Raw genomic sequence first — 18,261 nt, forward strand, 5'->3', positions numbered from 1 at the left:
GCTTCGGGATGTTACAGAAGTATCCAATCATGGCAGACGTTACAAAAACGACCTCATGACGTCATCCACATCCTATTTACTTCCTTCAACTGTGATGTCGACAAACTCCACGTCTTATGTTATCGTGTCAGCAATGAGTATAATTCTGTTGTAAGGTTATTGCTCATAAGTGTTGGTCTATATAGTTTGACACAAACAAAATTCCGGGGTAGACTGTGAGCTTGCAGAGATTGAAGGGTAAATATAGCTGAAATCGATTAAGATTTACTGCAAAACACATCTAATTTGCTTGGTGGAAAATAGTGCTTTCTGTCGCAGTGTTGTGATTGAGAAGGATATAGATTGTGTGAATGTGAGTTTAGTTATCCTGTTGATATGGATATTGCCACACTCATTTTATGTGTTGTATGAATTACTGAAATAGAGCGTAAGTATTGCTTGTTCAGATTGTGATAATTAGGAATTTGGGTGAAGACTTTGATTAAAACTAGGGCATAAATGATATCTATATTTATATAACAAAATCCCTATTTTCTTAAATATTTATGTAATTGGTTGAAAAGCTATTTCATTAAGACAGTGAATGATCGAATATTATAATCTGATCTGAAGTAGGTGTCGGTGTAACAACAACCTCAATCCAGTCAACCATACTGAGGTAAAGGTCTACACAGTAGACAATGTCAAATTAGGTTAAAGTCGCAATGTATGCTTTCAGTAAGGACAGCCAGCTATGATCAGAAGGCACTTGCTCCTAGGTCATGGATTATTAGACAAATAAGTGGTGCTTTAATGAGGATTGATCGTTTTCAGATACAGTGAAAAGTACGACTGCAATTTATACAAATGTTTAATACATATATGATATGATTGATCTGAATTGGTTTATATGTTGAGGGTATTGCGTAATTAGGTGTATTTCTTTGGGTTTTATCAATAATGAAATAATTAAAATCTTCCTGGTACAGTTTGCCTCACTCAAATATGTCAAGTACAAACTGCTATTCTTCACTGGGTTACTTCCTGTCACTGTGATGAGCCTCGTTCTATAGTTGCGAATGGCTTTGAGCCTCTTGACTACAAATTTGTTACCAACAAAAAGGAAAAGTCAACATATGACACTATTTTGCTCTTAAAACAATGAAGGGAAGTTTGAAAGTGATAGAAAACATCGTTAATGGCAATATATTGCAATATTATACATATCACAATACAGATCTAATTATCACAATATTTTGCAATCCAGTAATCGAGCCCTAGTTGAAAGTCTTAGCATTTGATAGGGATGACTTTTCTATTATGAAGAAATGGCAGATGGTCTGATGCTCCAGACTTATAACATGATCTTATTGCAATGCATTAGTGTCCTGCATGTAAAGGAGACATTATATGTATGTACTTAGGGTATCCTATATACTTATTGAGTGAGGGGTGGTCGGGTAGCCTAGTGGTTAATGCATTCGCCGAGGACCCGGGTTTGATCCCGGCATGGGTACAATGTGTGAAGCCTATTTCTGGTGTCCCCCATCATGATATTGCTGTAATATTGCTAAAAGCGCCATAAAACCAAAACTCACTCACTTATTGAATGGTTGAACTACATAATAAAAACCTAGTTAGCAAACAAGAGTCACATGTCATGTGAATTGCCTTATAATTTCCAATTAGACTCTTAGACATCCTATTCCTATCATGGATTTTGTTTGAAAAAAGATATGACCTTTTCAGGATCATGAATAATATCACAAAGCAGCAGTGTCTAACTGAATAATTCTTTTTTTCTCATTTATTTCAGAAAACCGCTATAAGACATCTGTCACACATGGAAGACTACAAATATCTGTTTAAGGTTGTTCTCATTGGTAATGCTGGCGTTGGCAAAACATGCTTGGTGCGGAGATTTACTCAGGTAAATTTCTCTTTCTTTATTCAATTCAAATATATATTGTATGAAAGGCCATAGACCTAAATACATGAAATGCATACTATACAGTGTAGTATCATTTCTCAATAGATTCCAACATTTAAGTACATTTCTGCTCTTGAAGGCATACTTGAAATATAAGATGCAGGTTATAAATCTAATAATTTGTGGTTACCATAAGGCGAGTCAATAGTTGGACTGTAGGTCGAACTGGATATTGTCATGGATATTTTATACATCCTGCCATTTCTTAGCATCATGGCATTAAGGATGTGTACTATCAAGGAAATATTTGTTTTCAGTAGTGGTTTTCTTATGGTGAGGCTGAAATTTCCATATTGAAGTGGTAAGGAAATGAAGGCAAATCATTTTAAGAAGCTGACATCTGATTTGTTCAAGAACCCACACATCCTTTAGTTGGATTGGGGCGGGCAAAGTTCACGCAAGGTTCATCTGCTGTGACCTTCTATGGAGGTGTCCTTAGAGCTTCATGCAGAGAGGTGTCATATCAGAGATGTGATTTTCATGAGACTTGTTACAACATTAAGTCGAAGTATCAATCACATCAGGCAGGTTTGATTGATATGTTTATTATGGATATGGATATAGTAACATGCATGAGGACATGGAGTTAGGCAATTAACAACGCGTGTGGTCTGACGCTAATTAATGGATAATTTGCATACTCGTATATGCAAGAGGCCGACGTATGGTTCTCAGTAGGAAGTGACAACTTGGAGACGATCGCTTGCGGTATATACAGTTTTACTTTATACATGTAGATATATACATGCAACGGACACTATGTGCCAGGTCAGCACATAGTGGTAGTGGTTGTTGTCTAAGTGCCCCGGAGCACCCAGCCTAACCCTAGCTAGGCTAAGGGTAAGACCTTTCTTTTCTCCTCTTTCAAACTCTCTGGACCAAGGCTTATATAGCCAAGGTCACCTGACATTTAGTAAGTAATAAATATAAATATAAACAGTAATTCATCAGTGACATACTTGCACATTTTGTTCAGGATGGCAGACGGTCGATGTACACACAAATGGGGATTATCAATTAGGATTAGCATCTTATAAGTAACAGCAATTAAGTGTTTCAAGGCATATAGATGTCATGGCTCCAGGGTAATGAGCCTTGCAATTAAATGTTCTTCAGACAATGGGTGTCGTAAATCAGTCGCTATGACACTGTGATGAGATTTAGGGGTACAGTTGAATCTTTTTGTGTCAAACTTGATGTGTTGAATTCCTGGTTGTCTAGAACTTGCCTTCCAGTCCCAGCAAATTCCTTATAAGTTTATCGTCATTTATACTCTGATCTGTCAAACTGGATGTGTCAAAGTATCCAAATAAGCATATAATCCCCCTGGTGACTCAAACAGTTCATAATAAAATCTAACGTCCACACATCCACACATCCACACATGCCTAACTTTAAACTTTGAACTCACTTCACACACAATTGTTTGATCTCATTGCACTTGCCACCATTACATCAAAGGCAGGATACTTTCTTACAACATGAGGGGGCACGGGTGGCCCAGTCGTCTAAGGCATCGCGATTCGCTGTGCAGAGTTGCGTCCCTTGGGCACGCCAGAAACCTATTATTATGTTTCTAGGTTTGTCAGCACCATACGCGTGCTCATGGGTTTCACTGAAGTGGTAAATGTCTGAGACCTGCATCACTTGGGGCTTTCCTCCCACATTAAGCTGACACGCCGTGATATAACTGGAATACTGTTAAAAGCGGCGTCAAACCCAACTCACTCACTCACTCTTACAACTTGCCAATACCCAATCAAGCCAAATTAACAATCACACCTTACATCAAACGTCCAATCTGATTACTGTATACACATCGGCAGCAGGTCACTTAATCTGTTCTCACATGACTGCTGATAGCACGTTAAAAATTGAGGAATGAGTAAAACAGATTAAGGTTATGTTCGTGAATCTATAATTTGAGATATGAGTTCAACAATGACGCTTATACAGATGGGGACAGTGAGATTGATGATACGCCTGAGTTGACGCCACCTTCACTACCAGCATCTGGACACTGACATTAACCTACCCCTTGAAATCTAGTGTTGTGCATGGACCTGGCGATGACCTCTCATAACATGTTGTTTGGTTTTTCAAAAATCCACATTGTTTTTTGTCTTGAACCCCGGATAACCTGAACCTTTATCTAGGTCCCCACAACTTCGACACAAGGAGGTTCGACTGTATTCTCTTTTGTGTGCAACAGTTGTTATGAACTTGAAAATGTCTCATTAGTAAATACAGTGAGTGAGTGAGTGAGGTTTTACGCTGCTTTTAGCAATATTCCTGCAACATCACAGCGGGGGACACCAGAAATGGGCTTCACACATTGTACCAATGTCAGGAATCGAACCCGGGTCTTTAGCGTGACGAGCGAACGCTTTAACCACTAGGCTACCTGACCGCTCTAGTAAATACAGTGTTTTCGGTGGTCATGATTGATCAGACAAGACAAGACAAGACAAAGGATGACTGTTTTTTGTCATGAATAGACTGAATATATCGTCTATTGCATTTGTTGTTGCGACTTGTTTGTTTACAAGTTCCAAGGTAATGCCATGTAAACATAACTTGGGTAATATGATTTTAGGTTTGTGAACAATAGTTCTATATGTTCAATACTTATATTTTCTAGTGTAGTTTTCACAAATAGTTTCACTGAGTACCCTTGTTGAATAATTACTTTGAAATTTGGTGAAGTTTTGCAAATATTTCAATAAGATACAATCATGGTGGTCTTCGTATAATTATTATTGTATCAACATATCAATATCATTTTGTGGATCTATCAGTATTAGTAAACAAATTGTCACATCAGTATTTCAATTCTCAGTTACAGCAGTAGCTATCAGTGGTACATTAGACATGATGGGTATTGGTCTGACTTGGTTATTGCAGTTTAATGTAATAATGATTCATGTATTGTGATACATACCACAATACATTGTATGCTTTCTTTCATTTATAATATTGGTTATGAACCTGATAAAAACTAGCCTAAATGACTTGAAAAGGACCCATACAGACTTCCCCCAAACATTTTTTACAACTTCGAAGTCGACCGCGTTTTTGTTGGATGCTGCTATGGTCACAACGTATGCATAAAAGACACATTATATGGGGAAGGGATCCAGTATAGGGACCACATGAGTCATCACCATTAAGGAGATTTCATTAATTCAATTATTATTTTTATGCTATAAGAGTGAAAAAACAGTTTGGGTAATTGACAAGTCACGACATCACCAGTTTTAGAGCTATTCAGTTAATTTTGTTATTTTGGAGGGATGACATTGTAGATTATGAATCCACTCATAACTCAATACCGACTAGGTGGCCCCTTTACTGGTAGTACATGTATTGCCCAAATATAGGCAGAATGGTCTCACTGTTTCGAGCGCCGGAATCAGTTGGTAATTTCTGATTTTTATCATTTTAGTTTGACTTATGTAAACTTTGCCAAGAAGATGAAATATACATGATTTTGAAAGAAACATGATTTTTTAAAAATATGAGTCTTTTCCAAACATACTGTGATACATATTCATTAGGATTTCAGATCATGGATACCCCCAGTATACTGGTATAAGCGCACCTTTGTACTTTAGACAGTGACCTATGGTTTTAGGCCTTCCACTATTGCGCTATTCTTGTGAGTCACCATGTTATATGTACTTGCTGCTTGTTAAATCTGTTTGTTCAGATCAAGTGACAGATATCAGCAATCGTCTTGTCTTGAGACCCTGATAACTCAATGTGAATGTTACTTTGAACGTCCAGTCACTTGGAGTCACAATGCTGTGTGTATTTCAGGGCTTATTCCCCCCTGGGCAGGGTGCTACGATTGGTGTGGACTTCATGATAAAAACAGTGGAAGTGGAAGGAGAGAAAGTCAAGGTAAGTGCAGTCAGCAATGGTCAATAGTGAAGTACCATATTCAACCTAGTAAGCGCCCAGGGCGCTCACAAAAATAGAAATGGGGGGCTCTTATTAGGATATTATTTTGGTGGAAAAAACAGAGTTGAAAGATAAATTTTGTGGTTTATGCTGACGGCCCGAACTTTATATACGACAGATATATTTTTCCTGAATTTAATTGCCCATAATTCAGGGTGTATATAACACACGGGTGCATATTATACACGAATAAATAAGTCTTGTGTACATTGATCAATCGGAAGGGGTGCTAATTGGGATTGTTCACTTGCCAATTTATTAGCAAATATCGCCGTGGGCGCTTATTAGAGCGGGGCGTTTATTTTGTCGAATACGGTAATACTAAAAGTGACAGTTTTGGAAATTTTGAACTTGATTCCATCACTTCACACTTCCCGGGATTTATTCAGGATTCCAAACTAATTGACTGTGGCAGGCAATTTGGGAAACAAATCCTTATTTTGCTCAAATTGATCAGTGAAATACAAGTCACTACTACAAACATAGCTTATTACTATATAATATGAATTAGAAGATTAATACTTCCAGTTTGGGAATTGTTACTGACATTTGTTGTGGATGGGGCTAAATATCAGCCTCTGAGCAGGTCTAGACGAATCCCTGCTTCTCTTAGGGATATGTATTAGACTGAGATCTCAGTCGGGATTCTAGTACAGAACAGGTCCTTCCTAGTTCTTGCGTATAATACCTCCTAAAGTCAACAATGAACAGAAATACATAAATATTAATGTAATTAGTATTTTATTTCAGTTGACAATGCTCATTGGATAAGCAAGAATATACATACATAATCAAGTAACATAAATTGCGTCATTGTTAGAGTCACAAAAAACAAAAATCAAGTATAGTTTCCACTAATATACAATTTCAAGACTAGTGCTATGACTTGTACATACATTGTATTATAATTGTGATTTGATAAAGGATAATTTCAAATGCTTTTGGCTATCTACAATATTAGCTTGACCTCTTGATTTTACCACTGGCTACCTGGAAAAAAATGCTTGTAGCCATATGGCTACTTTATAAAAATTTAAACTTTGAGGCCTGTATCCATAAGTATGTTTATGTTGGGTCATGTTTTCAGTTGCAGATCTGGGATACTGCAGGACAGGAGAGATTCCGCTCCATCACTCAGAGTTACTATCATTCCGCCAATGCTCTTATTTTGGTGTACGATGTCTGCTGCCAGACATCATTTGAAAGTTTGCCCCAATGGCTTCGAGAGATTGAGATGTATGCAAGTACTAAGGTCCTTGCCTATCTAGTCGGTGAGTGCACATATTTCTTCCTAAAGCTTGGCAGCGTTAGGAGTGAGTGATGCACAGGGTTGAGAAGATACCACTTGTCCTGGAATTCTGCAGATTTTGTTACGCCAAGGGTCACTTTTGTGGCGCATGCATTGCAATATACACATTAATCCCAGACTCATAGCTAACTTTCAGTGATTTTTTTTTTATAAACCGACACAAGTGTTTTTTTAAAATAACATTCTCATCCCTGGATACGAAACAGATTGAAATAACAACCACCTGATACACAAGTGCTAGTGGTGTTCCTATTGAATAGTTCAAGTGCTTCTTTATCCCCAAATAAGGCAGACATTAGCAATTTTTAGTGTGTTTTGTCCTAACCATGTCCACAGTATTTATGATCAAAACGTCTGAGATGCTTCCAGTCAGAAGTTGGTTGGTTGGTTGGTTGGTTTTACGCTGCACTCAGCAATATTCTAGCTATATGACGGCGGTCTGTAAATAATCGAGTCTGGACCAGACAATCCAGTGATTAATATCATGAGCATCGATCCACGCAATTGGGATCGATGACATTCATCAACCAAGTCAGCGAACCTGACCTATAATTTTCACCATTGTGGAGAAGCTACAGATACGTGCATGAAAGTTTTTATTGAAATTGTCATGGCCAATGGTAATGGTGTGTTATATTCAGCTTATTTCCCAGGTGCCATCTACGCTTTGATTAGGCTCGAGGTATAGAGGGGATATATTATTTAGCAGCAATAGTGAAGGCTTCTAGACTGAAGGGCCGTGTAATACGAGGAGTCGTTTTGTAGGCAGCAATATACGATAGTAGCAGTAAGTAATAGAAAACAAGCAACCCCTCATTACAAAGTTCATGATGAATTAGGCATCCTTGCTGTTTGTGGACACCCGAGTGAAGCCTGTGAGTGTTGGCACCTCTGTTCTCAAACTTGCTTCATGATCTCCTTGGGTTTGGACTTTGTGTAATAACACTGGATACTGAAATAATTACTGGAAAAAAAATAGTGTTTTTTTTTCTTGGCAAGATATGTTCAACCAAGATGTTGTTCTGATGGTACTGACACTGCGGTGTTGTGTGCAGAATTCAGATGTACTTCATCACCCACACAGTCGCTTGCTCCTGGTGTAGCTCAAGGCTTGAAATCAAAACCATCTTCCTGAGGCAAGGGAGTTAACTGACTGTAAAAGTCCAGTTTCCGTGCAGATTTCAGTCAATTACAGGATTTGCAAAGCATGTGTACCGCCAACTCCGCATCAACAGATAATTTCCAAGTATTTTCATGTATTTAATCAAGGTGCTAACATGATTTTATGTACTTTGCGAAGTAAGATCCGTTTTAACACAATATAGATTTTGATTATTGATCAGATCTTCTTGACTGGGCAGGGGCAGTCAGGTAGCCTAGTGGTTAAAGTGTTCGCTTGTCACGCCGAAGACCCGGGTTCGATTCCTGACATGTGTACAATGTATGAAGCCCATTTCTGGTGTCCCCGGCCGTGATATTGCTGGAATATTGCTAAAAGCGGCGTAAAACCATACTCACTCACTCACTCTTGACTGGGCATCGCCATTTTGTTTGAAGCACATGCAAGTGATATGAGAGGTTGAATCTGATAGGTCAATAGGAAGGACATAGAAGGGATGTAACTCATAATAGCCATTGGTGGCGCTATGATGAAGCCCAGAAATTCCAGCCAGGTTCAGCAAGGGTGGAGACATGGACTTTTATAGTCATTTAGCTTCTTTGCCTCGTGAAGATGACCCAAAACATCTGCACACCTCAACATCAATCAGAATTTCTAAAAATCAATCTTGTCTTGTGCCTTTACAAGTAATATGGCAAAGATATTTATTTATTGTGACCATGTTTCGTATGATTCGTGATGAAACTATCTTACAAAAATTATAGTTTAGACCATTATTTTGCAGGCAACAAGACGGACCAGATAAACAAACGAGAGCTGCCTACACACGTTGGCCAACAGTTTTCTGAGAGATACGAGATGAAATTCATGGAAACATCTGCCAAAGAGGCTGATAACGTGGAGAAGTTGTTCATGGACATTGCCCGAGACTTGACGAAACAAGCCCGTGAACACGACCTGAAGCCAGAGGTCCATAAACCCTTCCCCTCCGGAGGTTCTACACCAATATCAACCTTCAGCTGCTGCAAGATCTGAACACCCTCTCCAGCATAGTGGACTCTACCTTTACTGTAGGTGGAACATGCCATTGTGAGCAGATGGTGTGATTTGACAGGTGCCAGGCACGCACAGCTTGTATTAGAACAGGAAGCTTTGTGCTACAAATTTCATTATTTCATGTGGCAGATTAGATGGTTATGGTGCAGGGAAATAGTTGGTCTGTATCTGTGATTATTATATGATGCAAAGATTTCCACTATATTCATTGGCCGAGAAGCAGTCATGCCATTCGACAGAAACACATATTGACCCAAGTCAGGTCTGATAATTTACGGTATTGACTTAAGTTACTAAAAATAGACTGTGAATTACCCAGCAGTGGTATTCCCCCAATCAGATGTCTCCATTTGTTTGAAATTTGCTCTCTTTATTATATTAAAAAAAAAAAAAAACTAAAACAAGGAAATTAAGCTGTTAAACTTTTCCTTGCTAAATTTTCACCATTTTAGCACAATCAATCCTAACCAATGTTATTGCAATATGTTGCTGATTTTCGAGGCTATCATAGCTGGAGAAGAAGTTCTTTTCAGGTTAATTAACATGAATAAAAAAGAATATGATGAAAAGTTAATAATGTTGAAATGTTTTAAAGTTTCTTGCTCTTGCTCTTAGAGAACAAACAAGTAGGATTTGTAAATGACATTTTGTCAGTCAAAACGTAATACTTTATATCATTATTATTATTTTGCCGAAGTAATTGTGAAACAACTAGAATTAATGGCCTTGTCTTACTGTGAGTCTGTTGGTGTATATCAGCCTCCATATCCTTGTAATGTGCCACATGTATATGCCCTGTGAAGGCTATCCCCTGGTGATAATGTGACTGTTAGTCGATGCTGCTTGCGGGAAGATGTTGTGTTCAAATGTTTATTTTTTAACACCAAGTCTTTAAGACTTGCCACTACAGCAAAAGCTTTTCTGTAATATTTGAAACACATCTGTAACGTTTGCATATGATTTGCACTTTAAGATGCAAATTGTGTTTAAATTTCTTTTCCTTTGTGTATAAACTCATGTACAATGTTGCCAGAGAATGTATGTCTTTTGAAAGTTTCAAACAGCTTCCAAGTTGTGTTTAGATTTACCAATGTCCATTAATTGTAAACAAGTTATGGATGAAGTGCATTGTATTACTGTTTATTTGATTTTTGTAAACCAACAGTATTGTTTGTTGTGTAAATATCCCACCGAGTGAGGGAATAGTCACCAATTATACACATTATTTCTGAGCAGAAGCGGGGCGGTCGGGTAGCCTAGTGGTTAAAGCGTTCGCTCTTCACGCCGAAGACCCGTGTTCGAATCCCGACATCGGTACAGTGTGTGAAGCCCATTTCTGGTGTCCCCCGCCGTGATATTGCTGGAATATTGCTAAAAGCGGCGTAAAACCAAACTCACTCACTCACTCTGAGCAGAAGTACTGGTATGTGTGTTAAAACAATGTTATTGTTGTGATACAGCAGTTTATATGTGGTCTTTGTGAGTACAGTGATAAAAAAACATTTCAACATGAACGTAAGCAAATCATTGACACCTGAGTCTCACACGGCTTCTTTTTATTGTTATTACTATTAGAATACTGTTCCTATTTAAATATATTGTCCGAATATTATAGTGTTACCTAGTCAAATGCGACACAGATCTACATTAATTATACATGTTCTTGGCCTACTTGTGCAATGTTATTGTTTGCAGTTTCATAAGTGGGACCTGTAACCTGTATTATAGTAGAAAATTAAGCAATGTTTGCTCATCCCCAAAGAATACTCATTTTGATAAATGATCAAATATGCATATTATTTTTTGTACTATTGTTTTCTGATTTTTACTCTCTTTTTTTTTTTTTAAGCAAATAATCAAACTTGCCTTTAAAATTCATGATATAACAAATCTTGCGACTTTCTACAAATGTTGATGATTTTGTTTATGTCCTGGGACACAGAATACATGAGGATGAGATGCAGGGGTGACATGATGCTGAAATGTGCATCAAGGACTGAAATGTAGAGAATGGACACCAAAAAGAAGAGTGTTGCATCCCGAGGGACACACAAAAATACTCATTGTACCAAATTCTTGACACAAAGTTAATAGTCTAGTAATTAGAATAATGATCTAATCTCATAGTATTGTATACTACACCATTTCACACTTTCATAATTCCTAAGTAGTTTTGGGATGTCTTTTTAAGGTCAAGGTAAAACCCTGACGGATGTCTGTACAACTTGTGTACAATAGGATTTTCACTAGTTTCTGAATTGCATTTATTAATCTACTCAGATATTTAAACATCACTGAGGTCAGTAAGAAGGACAGGTCTGAAAATACACTAACTGCTCACCCGACATCTTGCTTTTATCTGAAAATATTACATGAAAATATTATAAAATGAAGATTCTCATTGAATCACTAATATTTGATAATATGGTTTAAGTTAACCAAAGTATTGATATCTGAATATTCTTAGTATTGGTTACCATGGTAATGATTTTAGTTGTCTACCCTGTTTATATTGCACTGATGAGCTACCATACCTTCCTAAGCTTAATGAAGTGCAGTATTCACTTGGTAGATTGTACAAATATGTTTGTTTTTGTATTATATTGTTACAACTTTGTAAACTATATCAGTTTGTATTCAAGCCTAGTGCTGGTTAGAAAACATTGTAATGAAGTGCTAAATTTTTCTCAGTTTGAATAAAGAATAAATTATTAATAATGAGAAATATTGTGTAAAAGGGGACATCGTTATGCTTGTTTTTATTTACATCGCATGTATATGTTCATTACAGACTAAAAATGTTTCCGTATTTGTCGTTACGTGTGAAGTGAAACACTAATTGTTCTTCAGATGGTAAGGCGTGACTTACTACTGACGGTGCATCAGAGTATCACTGAGACGTGCTCAACTGGTTTAGAGACTGCTGTAGTTGATATGATTATGTATTGTAAATCAACAAGCCGAGAGAACCTTTAGTTTGACTTCAATGACAGAAAAAAGAGGCCCTCTTAAGGTGTAGGTCTTTGGACGTGTCTGTAAATGAGGCATCTTCTGTGCCTATTTTGATGCTGCAATGTTGATTTAACTGAATGTTTTGCCTATTTACCTGGGATTGAATAGAACTCACTTCTCTATGAGTTGGTTGTTAAGGTCATGCATCTTGATCAGACAGTTTTCACTCAGATTTTCACCTGAAGTTTGGCTTATCTGCAGCTTGGTCATGTGATTGGGAAAAAGGCCCTTTAGGGGTTAGTCGATCAGAATTATTTCAAAATATATGCATGTTTGTTCTACCAGTTGAGCACAGCCTCCAAGTTAGAATATGTACTGGTACCGTCATGAAATGAATGGAAAAATATATCTCCATATTTCATATTATTCATATCCCAAATTAAAAATTAACATGAAATGAAGCTATTACTAAATATAGAGACATTAATTCTAAATTTTTGACATGATTTAAGTAGACAAAATATTGGAAAAAAATTGCAATAAGAGATTAAGTATTGTTGGACTAAGTGAATAGCACATAAGATAAAGATATGTCCTTGAATAAGATCTATTGGATTTCCATTTCATTTAAATGTTTCATTGTCAAGCCTAAGATAATTGTTTTTCTAGTCTTTTCTTTTTTTATGAATTATATTTATTACCTCAGGGTGTGAAAGTAATTTGTTATTAACTAGAAAGATAACAAAACTTGTTTTATGGTGCTGTTTTCTATAGGACATGATAGAGTGCAAGTGACATTTATGACAGGGATTATCCCTAATGGATAATCCTTAGGATTAATAGGTTCGGTACTAGGCTATATTCCCATTGTCTTAGTTTTGACATTTACCAGTATATATATACTGTCTCTTTGCTTCTGGCAATATGGACAAGATTGCCTGTGGGATAATTATCATTATTGAATTGTTACATTCAAACACCAGTTTTCTCCCTTAGGCTAAAGAGGGTAAGGACAACTCGATTCAGTGGTATAATAGGGTGACAATATTAGCATTGTTTTATTCATTACTGGTATCTAGAGGTGGAAACAAAATTTGGTGTATTTCTGCTGACATGTTAAGTGCCTGAGTACCAACAATAGTATTTGCTGTATTGTCACAGTAAGAGCTAGGTCAGAAGGAGATATACATAATCCCATGGTTAGTTTCAAGTCCAGCCGTATCTTGTTTAACTTACTGGGCTTCCAGTTTTGCTGTATACTCCCCAGGGTGTTGATAAAGACATTTACGAGCACACTGATCCATTGAGTGGTGTAATAATTAGGGCTGGGACGGGTAATTTGGATTGTCCTTCAAACATAAACCTGTTTGAAATGGACATGTTGATTGAAGTCATACCAGAATCACTACTTTGCAATATATGAAAATATAGATCTGATAATATAACAATTGTTTGACTACAGGCAAGATTCCTACAACTGCCATGTGCTTAAAGCATTCAGTACTCAATACTATTGTGCAATGCTCTTCATTTGCTGTGAGAATCAAGTTGATTTCACTCTGATATTGTACTAATGAAACATATATGACGCTTTGTTTGATCAGTATTACTTGGAAGCTGACACAATTTATGGATAACAACTTCTTTAATACTGTAAAGGCGCTGTTTTGATATAGATCCTTTTACTGTGGACAAGTAAGACTGGCTTGACAACGGTATACGTCGCCTTTACTGTATTAAAGAAGTTGTTATCCATAAATTGTGTCTACTTTATATGACACTGTTCGTTCTCTGAAAACCCAAGTTTAACTACCAGTTGTTATGAAGAAATATGTGTGAAAGAGAAAGTCTAACGAAACAAATCTTTGTGTTTTTTTCTGTACAATTAGGCCAAACCATGTCAATTTGTGTGTTTGCAGATTTCATGGTCAATATGCAAAATAAAAAAGCAATGTTAAAGTTTATTTGAGGTTACTTTCTTGAAAATTTCCTTGAAATATAAGTTTTACCTTCATTATTGATATGAATGTGTTTACAAAACATATAGAGGGGATCCAATGAAACATAATTTATTTTTATTATTCACTCGTCCGTACAAAATAAATAAAAATTTATCTATCTCAATCTTTGTATCACAAGGAAAGTACTTTGTATGTTAAGGTAGATTTGCTATGTGAAAGAGATGTAATATTTAGATGAAATAGTTAGAGTGGTACCAGCTGTAAAGGACGTGATGAGATCTGTAAACATTCTCCCACATCTTCTCTTTCTATTTCCTTACAGTTCTGTCAACAGGAGAAGCATTATGAGATAAGATGGAAAGATCAATGGTTCTCTGTCAGTGTTCTGTCTCTATACCAACAACAGACTCAGGTTGATGAACTCCCTACAGCAGTGTTGTAGTGTTAAGAACAATAGACATCCTGTGGTGGAGCTTAGCTATTGTTAATTTGATTGATCATGCGCATGAAAAAGCAGTCTGGATTCTGGACACTTTCATCAGCCTCATGTCTGTTGTCTGGGTAGTGAGCAAGATGACTGTTCCGGTAACAGAGTAACCAGTTTAAGGGAAAAGTGTTACAAAGATTTTATTTATTTTTAATTTTTTTAAATTGAGACAAATTTTTTTATACAAACTTATTCAATATGTCCGAAATGGAATAATTACAAATGCTGTGGTTGTAAATGTTTTTGAACATTTTTGTTTGTTTAAAATAAATTAATCAATTACCCTCAAATTAAAACTGGTTAAGTATGGTTAAGGTACTTTTTTATTTTACCTATTACCTATTGGTATATTGACCATGAAATCGGGTACGGAAGAACAGAAATTGAATTTGTTCCAGCTTTATATATAAAATAATGTAAATGTAAAATAATAAATACATCATTGCAGTCTGGATTTCGAGATCCCTGTATAAGATAGTTAATGTGTATTGTTTTTTCTAGTTACCCGATGAGATGTTTAGACAATTGACACACGTCATAACAGACATATTTTTAAAGATGACGGCGACCTCAGGAGAGTCACACTGTTGATTATTTGTGTTTTGTATGCTATGAAAGTATTGATGTTGATACACTGTACAGTGCTGTGGTCCGTTACTTTGTTATATGTATATTGTACCTCACTCAAGCACCTGTCTTACATTCAGTGCACATCCAAATTTAAATATTTTTTAAAACAAAATCTGCAAGGTGTGCCTCAGTCTGTGATAAATTTGTGTAGATATTCTAGTCCCACCTAAGCTATTTTTTGTGTATTCTTTTTCTAAAACGTCCACTTTTAAATCTAACAGTGCTATGTGTTATTTTGTATTGTTTATAGGACCTATTATTTGCAATTGTCAAGACGCAATAGTAATGTGATGCTATATCTGTGTCATATACCTGTAGTATGTATCTGTATTATATATTTGTATTAATGAATTGATTGGTAAACTGTCTTCAGAAAATCTGCGTAGTTCCTACACAATGACATCAACTTAGCATTTTGATGCAAAATTGCTTACCAAGAGTTGAGTAACATTCACTCGCTTCAACAAAGTGGGCATTCACGCTTTGTGGATTTGTATTAATCATAGCCAATGTTTGACCCAAAAATCCAACCCCAAAACAGTTAAGATATAACAAAACGTCCAAAGACTTTTCATTTTCAGAAACTGCAGTAATCTAGACTTGCCAATTATTACAGAGGGTTGTATTGGATATACTGGGTCTGTATGATAAGACTAAAAGTAATGTGCCTTATCACTAAATTGAACTCTACCTAAAATGAACTCTACCAACTAGTCAACCTCTATTATAACAGACTCTACCAGCTCTCCAACCTCTACCAACTAGTCAACCTCTATTATAACAGACTCTACCAGCTCTCCAACCTCTACCAACTAGTCAACCTCTATTATAACAGACTCTACCAGCTCTCCAACCTCTACCTAAAATGAACTCTACCAACTAGTCAACCTCTATTATAACAGACTCTACCAGCTCTCCAACCTCTACCTAAAATGAACTCTACCAACTAGTCAACCTCTATTATAACAGACTCTACCAGCTCTCCAACCTCTACCTAAAATGAACTCTACCAGCTGGCTCAGCTGCAAGTTTTTCTTAATATGGTTTACCTGAAGTTCATGCCAGCATTGTGTGTATGTTAAAATCATTTTGCCTCTTTATATGCATTTATTGAGGAATGCTGTCTCCTGATCGTGTTTTTTGTTTATGGTATTGATCATGTTTATTTGTGCAGTTTAAGTCATTCTTGCTCAAGGTAGATATATATGCTTCAGGTAGTTCTAGATGACGATAATCATGATGTCACATAAAGCTGATGTTCAGTGGAACACAGCTGTCTTAATGGAACTCTGTCCTTGAAGAAAGTGATTCCCTGCTATAAAGATCTGAAATGACATCATATACTACAAAAAAGAGAGTTAAGGATCGCCCGATTCTTTTATATTACAATAGTTATTCTGTGATGCCATCACAGATTAACTATAGTAATATGAAACAATTGTGTGATCCTTAATTTTATTGGTATATTTTGTTGATAATTCAAAATCAGAAAACCCTTTGACAAGTCTCAATCGATGAACTTGGTAAACAACTAATCAGCACCAAGGCTCCCAAATTGGTATGTGCCAGCTTTGATTTCAGAGCATCATATCTGACTTCTGTTTCGAAAATGAACATAAACAGACATTTCCAAATGTAATATGATAAAGGTTGTGCTATGTTTATACACCCTGTCGTTTCTGAGCGCCATGGAATCTTCACCCAAGATGTTCTATCACATGAATATCTGTGTTCTGTGTAGGCTTTCTTTTGTTAAGTAGAATTTCGGAATCAAGGTGGCACAGATATCTTTTTGGCTCAAAAACATTCTGATTGGGTGGTCAAAATTTGCTCAGGGTTAGCCTGGTGCGACTTCATTTTTTATGGTTTGGCAGATACTCTTGCAGAAATGTTTTGTATCGGAGTAATAGATCTGATTTTTGTTTGTTTTGGAAATAGAGCCTTCTCTGTTTAACCAGAGGACGGATCACTTCTATCAGATTTCCAGTAGTACATCTAAACATGGGAAGAATCTTCACAAGAGACCACATGAACCCATTCTGTGTTCATTCAGGGAATCAAAAACAATTCATGAAACACTTCTGTCTAAGATGGCAGTTTTAGCTGTGAAATGCAGAATATAGAGCCATTTTGGCTGCTTTCATTCACTGAATAGTTAAAATGAATGACAAACCAAAGATGTTTGATTTATTTATGCAAACACGTTTTTCTTGCCATCAGGTGAAGTCTGTGTGAGTTAATGTTTAAGTTGCATGTAACCTGAATATATTTTGTCAAACAGAATTCCATAATTGTGATCTTCACAAGCCATTGCCCAGTGTATTCATTTATTGAGCATGATATAACATATATCAGAAATAAACCGATACATTCACAATTTGTTGGTTGTGTCAATAGTCAGCCTTGTGTTAGCACAACCTTGATTCAGTGTCAATAACATCCTCTACATCTCCATGGCTCGCATTTCGGTAAACCCAATCATCTACTCATAGACACACCCAGTCACTCACTCATCCACACATAGACACACACAGTCACTTACTCATCCACTCATAGACACACCCAGTCATCCACACATAGACACAGTCACTCACTCATCCACTCATAGACACACCCAGTCACTCATTCATCCACTCATAGACACACCCCGTCACTCACTCATCCAATCACTCATCCACTCATAGACACACCCCGTCACTCACTCATCCACTCATTGACACACCCAGTCACTCACTCATCCACTCATAGACACCCAGTCACTCACTCATCCACTCATTGACACACCCAGTCACTCATTCATCCGCTCAGACAGCC

At 36.8% G+C, this 18,261-nt stretch overlaps 1 protein-coding gene across 3 annotated transcripts; it reads left to right on the top strand.

Moving 5' to 3' along the window:
- The first annotated feature begins 60 nt into the window (after nt 1-60).
- LOC124132703 (ras-related protein Rab-30-like) lies at nt 61-17,824 on the top strand. 3 transcript variants are annotated; one of them, XM_046496769.2, is made up of 5 exons: nt 61-237; nt 1,796-1,909; nt 5,789-5,872; nt 7,020-7,203; nt 9,146-17,824. In XM_046496769.2, the coding sequence occupies exons 2-5, from the start codon at nt 1,823-1,825 to the stop codon at nt 9,394-9,396; spliced, it is 606 nt and encodes a 201-aa protein (XP_046352725.2). In that variant the 5' UTR covers nt 61-237; nt 1,796-1,822; the 3' UTR covers nt 9,397-17,824. The 3 variants fall into 3 exon arrangements, with proteins under 3 accessions (XP_046352725.2, XP_048243352.1, XP_048243351.1); XM_048387395.1 differs by lacking the exon at nt 61-237 and adding an exon at nt 298-352; XM_048387394.1 differs by lacking the exon at nt 61-237 and adding an exon at nt 301-427.
- The last annotated feature ends 437 nt before the right edge of the window (nt 17,825-18,261 follow it).

This window comes from Haliotis rufescens, unplaced genomic scaffold (genome assembly GCF_023055435.1).
Source record: "Haliotis rufescens isolate VD_foot unplaced genomic scaffold, xgHalRufe1.0.p SCAF_7, whole genome shotgun sequence".
NCBI classification, from domain to species: Eukaryota; Metazoa; Mollusca; class Gastropoda; order Lepetellida; family Haliotidae; genus Haliotis; species Haliotis rufescens.